The 16,713-nt window shown below is 38.6% G+C and overlaps 1 protein-coding gene across 1 annotated transcript in view; it reads left to right on the forward strand.

Annotated features, from left to right (window-relative positions):
* Positions 1–6,520, forward strand: part of CXXC4 (CXXC finger protein 4) — a 32,753-nt gene extending 26,233 nt beyond the window's left edge. The window contains exon 4 of the mRNA XM_090036772.1: positions 1,891–6,520. Within this exon, the coding sequence (XP_089892898.1) occupies positions 1,891–1,942 (52 nt within the window). The 3' untranslated portion in view covers positions 1,943–6,520. The remainder of the gene's footprint in view (positions 1–1,890) is intronic.
* Positions 6,521–16,713: the final 10,193 nt, after the last annotated feature.

Consider the following 16,713-nt stretch of genomic DNA (forward strand, 5'->3'; position numbering starts at 1 on the left):
TCGCCCCAGTATACCTTGTGAGGAAGGTTTGCTTTGCTTTCCCATTATCAGCTCTAGAACTGTGCATGTGTGACAGAACAGAATAGGGATTGTTTATGAGCAATATAATAAATTTGTATTTTGGAACATACCTGCACAAAGAAAAGTAATATTTCAAGTATGTTTATTCAACAAGCAAACTCATTGTCTTTGGAAGCTAATTTTCAAATGAGTTATTAAACTGTAGATTCATAGAGAGAAGTAGGTTATTGAATAGAATAGTTTAGAATTCTGGTGACACAGCAAAAATACTTTCTTCTCTGATATTTTTGTGTGTGTATGAATGACAAAGGTGCAATGAGAGGAACTCTGTTTCCTTTTTATTCCTTTGCTATATTTATTAAACTATTTAAATATTTCATCAAGTAGACCTGTATAGTGTTTGAGCCTGAATATGACAGCTGGCCAAATTTACAGTAGAAAATGTTTGCTATAGTATTTCTCAGTTCTGTAGAATTTTGAAAAGATGCCTTAAAACTGATGTGAATGACTGGAGGTGCATTAAAGCTCTACCATAATACCCACAAATTTTCTGAGTGCATGATGTTTAGCTGTATGTAGTGCAGCAGTGGAAAACATCTAAAAGTCCTCCATCAAAAAACACTATAGATTAAAGACTATGCTTCTTTTCAGTGGCATTTTTTAATTATGGCTTCAGCATCATCTGCAGGAACTATTTTAACACAAACATATTTATGTGCAGTTTCCTGCAAGAAGTTAAACTTCTTCAGATGTGACATTTGCAGATGTGGGCAGTTCTTAATGAACCAAATATGGCTGGTTGGGGATACCTGACATGAACTGTCATTTAGATGTTTAGACAATAGTAAGGGCCTGATCCTGCCCTTAGTGTTGTTAATGTAAAATCATTAACTGTGGTGAGAGTAGAAATGGACCCTATGATTCCAATCCTTTTTGATGCTAAGCACTTTTAATCCCCACCAGCTTTGAATGGCCTTGGTACCTCATGGTAAACACTTAGCACCTTGCAAGATCAGGGCTGAAGTCCCTTATGTACATTACGTTTTTCGAAACTGTCTGCCCAAATGTGTACTAAGGCACCTAAATAAAGTGACATAACATTTTCAGAGCCCTTGCCTGCAACAGGAGTAATGGGAACTTAGCCACATTGAAATTAAGACCATTTATGTTTAGGCCTGAGGTGTAGCATGTGGTCCAGTTGCCTGTGAGCGATCCTCTTAAGTTAGCTGGATGCCTCATGATTAAACTAAGCATCATGCTTAAGTGTGTTGCCGTATCAGAACTTAAATATAGAATGAGGCAGTCAACCTGATGTTTGAAAACATTGTCATATCTTTTCTAGATGTCAACACAGATACACCAGCTTATTGTGCATATACTGACGGATAGATTAATGTCTTCATTATTCTTCCAGTGAAAGAAGTGTCTCACCAAAGAGTGTGTCTAGCCTACAAAACCACCCTATCACAATCATACACCCAATATGCCAGTGGATAGTGAAAACCTTTCCAAAATTTTGTGGTAATTCCAGGACTACTGTCCAATTTGAGAATATACTTCCTAGAATTTTTATATTAATGTTTACATTTCCATGGCTATGCTATTTAACTAAAGAAGAGGTAGTTAGCACACGGTGTACATATATATTATATATATGCATTGAATATATATTTTATATATAATCGATCCTAAAATGGCACATTTTTAGAAGACGGATGTTTCTTTTAATTGTCAAGTATGTGAGGCATCATGTTATACTTAGATAACTAAATCTATGGCTAAAATGTAAAGGAAAAACAGCTAAAAGAAATCTAATTTTATAATGCCACAGAAAGAAAGCTTAACTTGTTTTCTTGCTTTTTTTTATAGAGAACACCTGTTCCCAGCGCTGAAGCATTCCGATGGTTCTTTTAAGCAGTAGTATATCTTATTTTCAAGGCAGTCCGAAGTGAATGGCAAGCTAAAGTCTTGTTTTAAGAAACTGCTTAGTTCACCATTGAAGAATATACTCAGATACTATTTTCATTTATGTATAGGGGTTTCCTCAAAAACAAAACATAAAAAATCTGGGAGCCTGGGGAATTGGCCAGTTTATTCACATTCAGTACACTGATTCTTTCTTTGATGTAACTTAGCTATACTAGTGAAGTTGTTGTCTATTTTTAAAGTGGCTGTAAAAAAAAAAAAGTTTGGGTAAACCCCTGCTATAAAGTCATGTATCTTTGAAAAGTAACATAACTATACTTCATTTTCAAATATATGTGTTTCAGTACTGTAAACTGTACAGATAGCAGCTTGTATTTTGTGTGTTTAGACACAAGGAGACAATCATGTCTGAGCATCTATGGAGATTAACGGTTTGTACACAACAGTGTGGTTCTGCGAGTTAAATCTGGAGCAATAAATTCTAGCTTTAAATATTATTTTGCCAGTTGTTTAGTAGCAGCAGCAGCACTGTTTTACCATGCATCCTTCCATAGAGACTTGATGCCAAGTTTTACAAGATTAAAAGATTATGATGCATCTAGCAATTACCTTCAGTTGTATTGTTGTAAGAGGGGAAGACATAAAATTTAAAATTAATCTTTTTGAGCACTATATTAGAGTAGTGGTTATGCACTTGCATTGCTTCCAAAGGAGCTTTACGGAAGGGTGTCCCTCCAAAGTGACGTACCATAGTGGACTTGCTTTTGATCGAGCTGTACAGTGGAGTGCACAGCACAGATAGACATGCAGAACCAGTTATATATATATAAACCGTGTTCTAGGATACATAATGAAAAAAGTACCATATGTTCAAAAAAATTGTGATGCAATATATACCTTCCCACTAAGAATTGTTATGTAGGTTTTTCGATAGATGGAATAATAACTTTATAAAATATATAAAAATATTTTCGCTCCATGTGCAACCTATAGTGGTTAGACAAGTTTACAAATGTAGGGTCTCTCCTGCAATTCTGCAGGATGTGAGAGCCTAGATATTTTTTAAATTATGAAAATTAACCCTTTTTTTAAAAGAGTGGCTACTTATCCCCACACATCTTTCTTTGTCCACTTATCCCGGCCTTGCTGAATCACTGGTCCCTGAGGCCCTCGATGGAATGCTGCACCATTCTTTCTCCTGTTATGGAGGACACTGAACTTACGGACACTTCATAAAGATTACCTCATCACTTATTTATAGTCTGGCTTTGTCAGACCACTTATGATTGAAAAGGCCATCCCATCAGAGTAAGAGAATGCTGTTATGTCATGTACCATATATATTTATTATTTTATATACACAATAAGATTAGAAGTACTAGTAGCTTCACAGACCAGGTACCAACTATGAAAGTAATTGATTAATGATGCAGAGAATGTTCAAACAGTGTATTGTATGAGCACAGTCTCCATTATCTGCTAACTATTTCCACTGGCACGTGTTCACACACACTTGCTTGAGGAACACTGGATGGTAGGGAAAGCAGCAGAGTGTGTCATCCACTGACCACGGAGAGTCGGAGTCTTGTGGGGGTGCAGGGAGGTGTTGTGATCCAAGGACTGAGGAACATTGAGAATGGTCAAGAAACCTAAGACCAGCAGAGATGGAGGAAGAGCAGCATCTTAAATTTGTGTTTAGGCAACAAAGAATGGTAGAACACAGGTCTGCTAGGACCAGAGTAGAAGAGCATCAGAGGTTGAATGTTATGAGATGGAAGAGTTTACATATGCATTTTCAGCAGTAGGACTGAAATACATATCCTGGGTCTTGTGTAGTATGACATCATATATATAATTTCTGGAAAATATGTCATATTTGAAATGCTCCTAGTTTATGCCCCTCTCTTATATTTTATAAAACTCCATGAATTAAATGACCATAGTGTGAGCTTACATGTGTTTACTTGGCAGCTTTGTACTGGTTGTTATTTAATTTGAGACTTTCTGGTCAGGGCCTCTGTTATTTACTGCTGGACCAATAAGAGCTATGTAAGATCTTCTTTACCAAATTGCTAATTGATTTAAAAAAACGATGGAAGCCTTATTTGCACATCTGGCTGGTGAACTTGCCTTGCTTTTTTGAAAATTGTGATTGCTCTTACAGAAGTAGAGAAAAAAGTTCAGTTCAGGCTACATTAGGTGTACAAAGATATTCATAGCAATGTACTTACTGTCTAATACCCTAATGTTGCATGTCTTGATGTGGTTTTTTTGTTTTGTTTTGTTGTTTTGTTTTAAAAAACTGATGGATCTGTATATTGTAATTGTGGTGTTTTACATGTCAATTCAAAATTGTTAAAAAAACCAAACCTGTTGATTATTAAAAATGAACAAGGGTTGATTTTTTTATTATTCCCACTTACGTTTTTGATTTTGGATATTATTCCTGAACATCATCAAGATTTTACAATTTGGTAAAACAATATTTCTATAATGTATGTATAGAGATTTTTTTCATTATTGATGTTTGAAGAAGGAAATCTCTTTTCTGGCCTCTCTCTTTCTCTCTCCTATACAAAGTATATTAATACTTGTAAATCAGATTATTGTCAAATTCTAATGACTGAAATTGTGCTTTTCATAAGATCCTAAAATACTTCATAATAAGAATATTTTTATTCCTCTATGTTTTTCTTTTCCACAGCACAAAAAATGCAGAACACACCTTTGGTCTTCTAGGTGTGAGCACTAAGGGTGCATAATAGATAATTTCTTTTTGTCTTACCCCAGAAAAATCTATTTAAATTATAAGGCTGGTAGGGAGGCACATATACATACACAGTGTGTGAATTAATAGCAGATACTCCCTCAGAGAAAGACAATATTCCCTTTTGTTCAGAACCCCTGGTATGTAAGTCATACAATTAATGCTAAAGAATATAAAGTCTTTAAACTGGCTCTATCTGTAATCAAATAATGAAGAAAGAAAGTAGTTAAATGAACATACCATTCAGGGTCGAATACATTCAGCAAAAAGCAGTAGTGGGTCTTTGATCATGGTTAGATGCATAGTGATATCAAACAGTTGGTTCTCATGTAACAGCTAAATGTTTCAGATTTTGTTTTTATTAAATTTGGCAGTTTCACACTGAGATCTACTGTATTCCTAGTGAATAAAAGACAGCGCCTCTGTTAGAAAGTATTCCATTTTCACAATTGCAGGGAACTAGGAGATTTTTCAGAAACATGGGCCACAGAAATGTACTCCTTTCACAGTGTTCTCCTATTTCTGAACTGTGCAGTTATCTATTAAATTTTCTAATAGATATTTGTGTAAGGTGTATGTATGCTTGTGCAATTATGAAAAAAGCAGTTTTGGAAAACAGTGTATTTATTTAAAAAAAAATCACTTATGGGGCATGTACAAAACTGTATAAAAACATTCAATTTGCCCAGTAAAGTTGTTTTTGTGATATTTCTGTGTTGTTGAATAAAGGACTTTAGTATTCAAAAGATCTCTCTTTTTCCATAAACAGGTTTTTGCTTGTGGGATTATAAACAATGAAAATGTTATCCTTAGAAAGCTACTCATCAAAATAACCAAGTTGGTTCAAATGCTGAACTGAGTCATTTATTTCTGAATGAATGCTTGTGGTACAATAGCTGCAAAAAGTTCCTGTTTTTAGTTGACAATTGACATAAACTCCATAAGTTGCGTACCAGGAAGGAACATAGTATAATGATGTTTTCATGACAACACAAAACAGACTTTGTAAAGGATTGGAAAATGTTACATTAAACTTTTGAAAATATGAAAAAAAATACTCAAATAGAAACAAAATGGACTAAGGAAAAATGCTTCGGCTCATTAATATGGAGACTCGTGTCTAATGGAGAAACAGTTGTGAGGTTGATACTTACAGAATTATATAAGGAGAAAGCATTCAGTGATTACATTTCATCCATAATACTGCTATAACCAATGGTAATCCTCAGGAGTAAACTATAGCTTTGTTATTGAAAAAGTTTGGACTATGAACATGGTTTATTACAAAGTGGCAGTAGCACTCTACCCTTCTTTTGCTACTTCTCAGTGCAAAGTTCTGCTCTTTAGTCACCTTGTAAATTACAAGAAGAAGAAACAGGTTCCTGTATGTTGTAAATTCTGCTGTGCTTACAGGCTCTGGAATAACTTCAAATGTGTTCCTGAAGTTCTTGACTACAGAATACAATGACAACACATGACCAAGTTTTTATAAAATTTGGAATCATACTTTTCTGTTACTATTCCCTTGATAAACATAATACCTAGGCTACTGCATCAAAAACTGATTGTTGAAGGTTCAGAAGGAAGACAGATCATTTGGTCTATGAGATTCCCTGAATACCTAGCAATTTTTGTCAAGGAGTCAATGTATCTCTTGTTAGTTTTTAACGTAAGCAACAAAAATGAAAGGAATAGAAGTAGAATTTTCACTGAGCCAGCTTTCATTCATTGAAATCTTTCAGGATATATGTTCTTGTGAGCTTCAGAATTTTCATTAAACAATACAGAGCGTGCATTGTGAGTACGATCTGAATACAGTAAGAGGGCTGCATTTTACTTAGAATAGACGGTGATCTCTGGATTAAGCATAGTATTCTGGCTGGCTAAGGAATGATATTCAGTTGTTGAGACGGTTGATTTGGATACAGGAAAGGTCTCTGTGTTCTTGCCCTTTATCTCTTTTAATGGTTTTCTTTCAACTTTAAAAATATGAAAAAAACCCACTGGTTTGATCTTTGGGATGCACCTGATATAAAACACTCCTCATCTTGGGGAATTTTGACCTCAAATCTGACTTTTCTTGTTTAGACTTACCCCTGCTTTTTCTAGGTGTATTTATTAATTTTAAGTAATTTTTCAGAACAAGGCATGACAAACATTTATAAACCAGGATGGGGGAAGGAATATCCTGTTACATGGAAACTCCATTCTATTAAGAGTTCAGCTTTAATATGCTTTAACCACTACCCAGTTCAGCTTCTGAGCTATTTCTCCAGTGAACAAGTCTACAAGCCTGATCATGGAAGGTGCTAAGTGCCTTTTGTGAGGTTCCAAGCATGCTCAACAAACTTTATTAGATACATAGCTGGATTAAGCCCTACTTAGGCAATTCAGTTTTGCTTTCAAGGAAATGATAGCTATTTAACTTAACAGAAAGTACATGCTGTCATCAACATGCTGCAGAACTATCATGCATTGTAGTGTGTATGGATATATGTCCCCAAAATTTAAACAGGTAGGAGATACATCTCACTGATAATAAATTCTGGAACATATAATAAAGACTGAGATCAATAGAATTACTTGTGGAATTAGGTATTATTCAGCATAAAAAGGTAGTAGAACCAGGTTCTAAATTAGTTTTGATCTTCTGATTGCTCAGATAGCCTGGTGGTGGTGACCATGATAAATATGCTTAACTTGCTGGTCTTTCTGGAAAGTGATTTTTTGGGGAAACATGGTGTGGGAAACCTGTCTAGAAAATTGTACCCACTTTCAGTACTGGTTTAACCTTTCTAAAACAACTGTAATGTTCAGAAATTAAACATCCCCATTACTTTTGTGAAGGTAAAATCAGTAGTAAAGCAGGATGGACATTCATTACATTTGATGGCTAGGAGTAAGCTGTGTACTTCTCCCAAGCCTCCCAAAATGGCTGTGTCAGTGCATTTCTGCAGGGGTTTAATTTCCCATTAAACTTGGAAGATTAGTTCTTGACCTAGCATCACAGTTCCTTTCCATCAATGGTGGGGAAAGATGTGTTATCACTGGGATTCAAATGGTCTGCTTGGTTTGTTAGGGAACTTTGTGAGAATGAAATTCAAAATAACAATGCAAAAGTGTGCATATGTCATGAAGTAAAACAGAGCCTCAATTAATTATTCAATGCGGGTCTGCCTATTTAAACTTGTAATGCATGAAAAATCTGTGCAAGAAGAAAACCTTATGCCCTTGTTCCTTTTTTCGTTAACTCTTCCCTCCTTACAGAGCTAATAACAGATAGTTACACTAACTGTCTGCACCTCTCCCAGGGAGCACAACTGGGATAAATACAACCCTTGCTTGCTAGTTGGGGAGATAATTTATGTTCAAAAGAAAGAAAGGAATTATCCCAGGTTGGAGACTTCTGTTATTTATCCAAACCTCCTGACATTAATTCTTTCTGCACCAGATGTAACATGTAAGTGAACACTAATCCCCAGCTAGAGGATCCAGAAACCAGAAGATGACCAGCACTGAAGTAGACAAGAACCAGCACACATTCCCACCCCCATCTTCTTGGCATGCACTATGCTTGACACCAGTGTTATACATCCAATCTCTTCCCCCTTCTACACACACACTTTATTTTGGGTACCTGGACATTTGAGTTTCTGATATTCGTAAGATGCAGGAAAACCTCACAGAACTTGATGACCATGCAAAATATTTGATGACTTTCATCTGGAGAGAAAGGATACTGTATTGTTTTCCAAAGTAAAGTAAGATAATGAACTCAGGAGCCCAGATCAGCATCTCTTGTATAAACACACCCTGTGTCCTAACCAGGAATATCTGAGGCCAACAGCCTTTATGAGAAATACGTGATACTAAATATATTTGGTATATTGTGCCTTCATTTTTACTCTCAGAATTTGATTAACAGTTAATCTAACCAGTTGTAGTGCTAAATCAGAATGTATCATTTAATATTGTAACTGTGTTATAAGAAATGGTTACAAACAAGTGGCTTCCAACCTTTATTGGAGAATTAATAGGTAAATAGCTGATTTAAAGTTATCACTCACATTAGGAAGTGATTTCAATTATTGCTTGCTGATATTCTTCTGCTACTTGTTTTGCCTTTTATGCTGATTGTTTGAATTAATAGAATTGATTTGCCTCTTTGATGGTGTGTCATGTGATCTGATGATTAATTTTTGTGAGCTATCATTAACTCCAACCTACAGCTAAATTGCTATATTTATTCATTTCTTGTGAATACCTTGTGGAAACAGAATTTTACAGGTTAATAAATTTGGACTTGAACTGGATTAAAAGTTTCTGTTTGTCAGTTCTTTCCTGCTTTTAAAAAACACAGACATAAGGGACATAAATCTGGCATAAACTTCAACTCGATTTAACCAGATTTCTGTAATTGTCCCACAGATGCTATCAAGAGCAAACTCAGAAATAGTACTTGTAATGGAAAGCCTTATTTTCAAAGTCATTTTGCATTTTAGCCAGAGAAAGAAATGTCCTCACCTTTTGTAAACTTTCAGATAGCAAGGCTGAGGGGGAAAAGTGCTTGGAGTTTTCTTTCAACAAGTTCCTGTTTCAGAGACCTCCTTTCTTAAAAAATACAGCACGTAAAAAGCACTGATGCATTAACTGTTCATTTTCTGTGGCTAAATTGAAGTCTTAATTCTCTATATCCATCAAACTGGTGTGTTGTTTTTTTTTAAAAATATCTCAAAAATTGTATTGAAAGACTGTAAGTCAACCATTCAAGCATTCGGAAATACCTGAAGTGAAGCTTAATTCAGGTGCTGAGCATATGCAATATGATAGCCTTACCAAACATCACATGGGAAATTTGTGGCAGAGCCAGAAATAGAAATCAGCTGTCTGGTTCTTAGTTTCATGCTTTCAACAAAGAAGAATGCCCTTTGTCTTCTTGTAGATTTCTGCCTTGCCTGTCCATCATGCCCACTGAATGAAGTCAAAGTTTTGTGGAACACATAGCACAGTCCCATGAAATTAAAGACTGTATCATAATGCATATGGACTAGACAGCAGACGTAAAGAAACAACTTTCAGTCTGGCATTTTATAATTCAGAGCATGGGAGTTTACAACCTAATATTTAGCATATTTTATTTTGATTCCTTAGTATTTTGAAAGGAAATTGAAAATATGGAAATTCTATTGTGTAGAAACATATTTACTCCTTCTTGGTCATCACAGTACTTATTAGCAGGGTTTGAACCCAGGTCTTCTGCTCTCTGCAGTCCAAATTTCTAACATTTGAGTTTAACAGTAACTGTCAGTATTAGGTTGTTGGGATTGCTTTACAAACTTGTCTCTAGGGAGGAATGTGACATTCACACTGGTGGAGGTTTACACAGCTATTTGTACTAGTCAGTGCAGGAATGCTAAGAATCAGGATTCTCTGATTCTAGCCCTAGTTCTGCAGGAATATATATTCCTGTGGCACAGCCAAGTGCATACATTTGGCACATGCATTGTGAAAGACAGGGATGAGATTTGTATCTGCCACATTAAACTGCTGGTGCTAGAATCTGGTCTCTGCTATAGCCCCCCTTTGTTCCTCCAGCATTATACATGAGGAGAATTCTAACACAGGCAGCATAGAGAACTGGTACATGTCACATCCAGGCCCTGGTATAAAGACATACTAAGTGGGCATGTCCAGGACTGAAGGAAAGTGGGTGGTGTGCAAACACCAGAGAAAATCACAGGCAGGGAGTACAAAACTCCCTCTGTAATGTTCTAATCTGTATGGCCTCCAAAACAGCCCAGAATCTGGAAGACACAAACATATCATATGAGCCACCATCCTCCACCTTGAGCTTTATCCTTTTTTCCACACCAACATGACCTCTGAATTCTTTTCCCAGTCGTGCCAGAAATGACCCAAGGTAACTTTGTAAAATGGAAAGTGTTTTACCTAATCTTGCCTGACAGTAAGGATTTGGAGTGTATTAGCATTGGTCAGTGGAAGGAAGACATGAGATCAGAATGACTGGGTTTGCATCATAACCCAGCACATCTTCCTCCAATTTTAAAGTACATTAGCATGCAAGGGACTCAGGTAATATGGTGCTGAAGATCCTGTAGGGCCTGAATAGAACAGTATAGAAACTAACCTAAAGCATGGAGCAGAATTAAACCACCTCTTAAATTTGTAGCTACACCTCCTAATGTAAATTGTGCTGTTTGTTTAGACAAATATCACAAAGCACAAAGCAAAGTTGTTCACATTGCAAATACATTAATTTGTTCTTTTACTCTTGTTAGTATGTCTTTATCATTTTAAATTATCTAATACCCCAACCCTTTATTTTCATGTGCTTGTAGGACACAGAAGAAGCAGATCTCATTCAAGAGGATTGTTTAAAGAAAACTCCTGCTATAGGTAACAATGAATTGCACTGGGGCCCATCACCGGCCCCCTACTCAGATGTGATCTTCTGCTGTGTTTTGATTTGATATTTCACTCTCTTCTTCCAATACATTACTCTTCTCTTTATATTAAAACAAGTAACATGTTTAAATATTTTATATAGATAGAAACTCCAGAAAGCAAGTTTCATTTGTATATGGCTGGGATTCTTTTCATTAATAATAATACATTAATCCTTTTTTAATGGATTGTTCTCTACCTTGTCCTTTGCTTTCCATGGGCATCATGGAAGCCAAGTGAAACACAGTGTGGAAGGATTAGTACAATGCATGTTACTGTATTAAATGTGCCTTGATTGTACAGGTTGTTACTATTCATGCAAATAATTCACATTTGAAGGCTGGAATTCAAACACATACTGTTTTCATGTGCCCAAGTTGACTTTTACCCCAAAAGGGTTAGCTATGATCATGTTCTACAGCCATTATAGAAACTGTGGAATAATGGGCCTATTCCTACTCATATAGAAGTCCCTGGCCAAACTCCTGTTGATTTCAGCATTAAGGATCAGCCACTTTGCGACACCATTTGGCCCACTCTTATATATATACTTTTTACTTTATAAGTATTTCTATTCAACCCATGTGGCAATGATTTGGAAGTGTTCCAAGCTGTGCCAAGCCTCAGTGGTCCTTAATACATCCACTAAACTTCACAGTGTGGCCTGAAATATAGAGCAGTATAAAAACAATTTTTCCAGTAGTGATGGGTTGTTTTTTTCCTCAAGTAAGTGGAAGTGAAGAACATTTTTTTCTTTCATCTAACTTTTTCTCCATTTTGTTTTTGTTTTTTAAAAACAAGGGGCAATTTCCATGGACAGGAAACTGTCCTTTTAAAATGCAAATGGTTAATTTCTGCTTGGACAAACTCATTATTTTAGTCCAGGAAAGTTTCCACTTTAACTTCCTCCTTTCTATACCCTCCTGTCAGCTGCCTTTGCTACTTCTCACTCCTCTTCTGGTTTCTTGGCATGTAGATAACTTTACTAAGCCACATTCAGACATGATGTACAAGTTGTCAGACTTTAAACATGAATACATGGATGTGAAATGAAAGTATTTCAAAAGGAAATACCTTTCAGAAGGAAATACCTTAGTTTCACTGAATTAAAACTGGAGTAATTTACATACTAAAGAAGAGAGAATGGGCATGTCTACACATGCTTTTACAGGTGCCTAAACTTAATGCACATTTACCTAATGTGCATTAAGGCGATTTAGATGCAAATGACACCAGATTAAGCTAAACTCTGAATTCAGACCTTAACCTGTATCACGGCAGTGTAGCTCACCTCTAATATATACATTTTTAGATAGCAATTTTGCAAGGCATGGCATATAGTCTGTTGTACCAGGGAAGGAAGACACGAGAAATTCAACTTCCTGAATGCTGTCTTTGAAATGTACCTCAATTTTATTTTAACATTTTTCATAGGCTTGTGTTTTAGTTAACTAATGGGACAATCAGCATCATGAAGTAATAAAATACACCTTATCAAGTTCAGGTATGCATTTGTAAGTTAAACATTAGAGAAAATACATCTATGTGGGTATCAAGTGATGACTCAGCTCTTCAATACTGATGTTGTTACTGGTAGGCATAACTAACATTACCTTTTACTGTTGTCACCAGACTAACAGCACTAGATAAGTCATTTTTTGAGAGGTATAAGTAAGGGGGAGAGTAAAGGTAAAGGTGACTTTCTATAAAAAGTCTTTTGCTTTACAGTAGATATCATTCATGCCCTCTCTCAGTTTATTCTCTTGTCCTTTTTTAGTGCTATATAGTCTACTCCTTCATCTCTCAGTCTCTTCAACCATATCCTTTTAAATGCAAGCAGGATATTATGGGCAGAAAGTCTGTTTTGGGCTGTGTTTCCACACTATACATAATGCAGGTACATTATGATTTCCTGTCTTTCTCCCTGTTGTCTGTCAACTGGTGCCTTTTCATTATTTGAAAAGACTCTGATTAATTAATGAAGAGCTCTATATAGATGTTAGACTTGCTGGATGTCTTTCCTGCATCATATTCCTTCTAACAGCACTATGAGGTGAGTCCAAAGAAGTGTCGAGCTGAGTGACCAATTTGAAGGTACATCTAAACTGCAATCAGAATAATTATTGTACACCCATACCCATGCCAGCTTTAATCTGATTAGCATGGCTAATAATACAGGTTTCCCTCAGTTTATGCGGGTTTTATATATGCAAATTTGCTCTTATGCAGCTATCGTATTTAGACCCATAATTTGTTATATGCAAGACGAATTCACTCTTATGCGAACAGCATAGATGCCCCCCCACCCGAGCAAGTAAGTCTGTGGGGAGAGAGGAAAGGGCTGTGGCCCTAGCCCCTGCTGCAGCAGCTCCAGGAGTGGCCAGTGCTAGCTGCCTGCAGCCGTTGGGCTGCACCATACTCCACCTGTCCCCCTGCACCTGGGCTCACCCCAGCTCCTGGGCTGCACCATGCCATGGTGCAGGCAGCTGGTGTTGGCTGCTCCCAGGGTCACTCCAGCACAGTTTGGTGAGAGCGTAGACAAGCAGATCCCCAAGCAGCATGGGGTGCAACACAAACCCCACCTCCGGTTGCAGTGGCTCCAGGAGCAGCCAACACCAGCTGCCTGTACCAGGGCACGGCACAGCCCAGGAGCAGAGGTGAGTGGGGACAGGCAGAGCACAGTGCAGCCCAGCAGCTGCAGGCAGCTGGCTTCAGCTATTCCCAGGGCCACTGCAGCCAGGGCTGGGGTGAGTGCCACTCTGTTCCCTCTGCTTTGCTGCCTTGTGCAGCCCTGGGAGTGGAACCCCACCCCTTCCCTAGTCCCAGCCTCACTCCATCCCTCACTGCCATGGGAACCTATCCCTATTTGTTACATTGTAAAATGGGCACGTACAGCCTAAATCGAGGCAAACCTGTACAAATGAAGATGTAGTTCCACAAACGTCAGCAGGGTCTAACCCAGTGACATATCTAGGCTCTTACAAAGACTTTACTAAAGTTTCTGACAACATGGCCCAAAACTGACTACATCTTTAAATGGGTAAGTAGTAGCATTTACACGAGTAATGTAGGCCTCTGCTACGTTACATATATTCCACTATTAGCTGGTTAATCACACAATAAATTTAGACAGGCCACACATGCAAAGTAATCATCATGCCATAAAAGTGTCCATCCAGTTGTAAAAGGAGCCAAACAGATACAAAGTTAATGCTTGAAAATGTGTAACAGCTAGTTTCTATCCAGCTTTAATTTGAATATGTGACAGGGCCCTTACCTGGGTAAGTAGCATTTTGGGCCTTTTACACATGTTTCAGAGGCTATTCCCATACTGGAGAGACACAGAAGTCTATCTAAGTAGCCAAAAATGCAAGGAATGAGCTCCCTCCCAGCTTTTAGCACAATGGTTAGGGCACTTGCTCAGTGAGCACCAGAAACAGGTTTAGTCCTCCCTCCCTAGAGAGAGTTTGGACTCAAATCTCTTATTTCCCAGTAAAACACCCTCATCAGAAGCCTTTGGCAATGTACTGCTAACAGCACCCTCTGCTTATCCTGTTGCAGCTGGTCTACTAGACAGCCAAGTAGAAAACAAGCTAAAGGGAATGTGGCTTAATGGAATGGATGTGGCACTGGAAAGAAAGAGGCTCTGGCCCCTGGCTCCACCCCCAGTGGTGTTTCTGCATTTTACAGTTGACAGCCACTGGATAGATAGCATTGAGGCAGCTTTGTCCCACAGCAATAGGAGCACAGGGTAGGGGCTAGAACCAGAATCCATAGCCCTTTTGCCTACAGGGCAGTAGTTATTTCACTGAGCCACATACCTTCTGGTTTATGTTTCTTCAGGCCCCATATGTCTTCTCCTTTTGCCTGTGCAATAGACCAGCTACAGTATGAGGGGTGGAGGCTGTTGTTAAGTAATGCCTAGTCCATGGTCTGACAGTTTCTGCTTTTTTCTGAGAAGTAGGGGATATAGTCTTAACCATCCTGTCCAGGTCTAGACCCTTGGTTTCCCTCTCCCAGGCAACTGATCCAACCACAAGGCTATTGGACTAAAACATGGAAGAAACCTGGTCCTCCTCATACCTCCAAGTCCCTAGTTGACATCCTTTTGTAACTACCATGTCCAGAATTTTACATAGATTTCCTTGGAGCATAACTGCCCAAAGTAGGTCATTCTGAGCATGCTCAGAAAGACCTGGTGAGTTGCACAGTGTGGAGTGGCTCAAAAGTGTAACCAGCACGGTTTCATTAGAGGCAGGTCATGTCAGACCAACCTGATTGCCTTTTATGATCAGGTCACAAAAGCATTGGATGCAGGTGTTGCTGTGGACGTAGTCTTTCTGGACTTCAGCAAGGCCTTTGACACCGTCTCCCACCCCATCCTCATTAAAAAATTGGGCTACTGTGGCATTGATACCTACACAGTCAGATGGATTGCAGATTGGCTGAAGGGTCGCACTCAGAGGGTGGTGGTGGACGGGTCATATTCGACCTGGGGAAAAGTGGACAGCGGAGTCCCCCAGGCCTTGGTCCTTGGGCCCACGCTGTTCAATTTCTTTATCAGCGATTTGGACGACGGGGTGAAAACCACCCTGTTTAAATTCACTGATGATACCAAAATTTGGGGTGAGGTGAGCACGCTAGTAGGGAGGGAAAGACTGCAGCAAGATTTGGATAGGTTACAGGGGTGGGCTAGCAAAAACAGGATGTGCTTCAATACTGACAAGTGCAGGGTGCTGCACTTGGGCAGTAGTAACTAGCAGCACACTTGTAAGATGGGAAACACCCTTCTTGAGAGCACAGAAGCAGAAAGGGATCTTGGAGTCATTATTGACTCCAAGATGAACATGGGCCGACAATGTGAGGTTACGGTCAGCAGGGCTAACCAGACTTTGTCGTGCATCCACAGGCACATCTCTAGCAGGGCCAAGGAGGTGATCCTCCCCCTCTATGCAACACTGGTCAGGCCACAGCTGGATTACTGTATCCAGTTCTGTGTGCCCCACTTCAGGAGGGATGTGGACAACATTGAGAGGGTCCAGAAGAGGGCCACCAGAATGATCCAGGGACAACAGGGCAGACCCTACAATGAGAGACTGCAGGACCTGAACCTGTTCAGCCTTCACAAGAGAAGGCTGAGGGGGGACCTGGTGACAATCTATAAACTCACTAGGGGGGACCAGAAGGGTTTGGGAAAGACCTTGTTTCCCCTAGCAACGCCTGGCATAACAAGGAATAACGGCCACAAGTTATTGGAGAGTAGGCTTAGATTAGACATCTGTAAAAACTACTTCACAGTTATGGCAGCTAGGATCTGAAACCAACTTCTAAGGGAAGTGGTGCTGGCTCCTACCCTGGGGGTCTTTAAGAAGAGGCTTGATGCCTACCTAGTTGGATCATTTGAGCCCAGTTTTTTCTCCTGCCCAGGCAGGGGGTCAGACTTGAAGATCTACAAGGTCCCTTCTGACCCTGCTTCTATGATGCTATGATTCTATCATTCTATGAAAAGTGCTACATATGTGGTAGTTAGCCAT

The sequence above is a fragment of the Crocodylus siamensis genome, chromosome 2 (genome assembly GCF_052110815.1).
Source record: "Crocodylus siamensis isolate JL-2025a chromosome 2, ASM5211081v1, whole genome shotgun sequence".
NCBI classification, from domain to species: domain Eukaryota; kingdom Metazoa; phylum Chordata; order Crocodylia; family Crocodylidae; genus Crocodylus; species Crocodylus siamensis.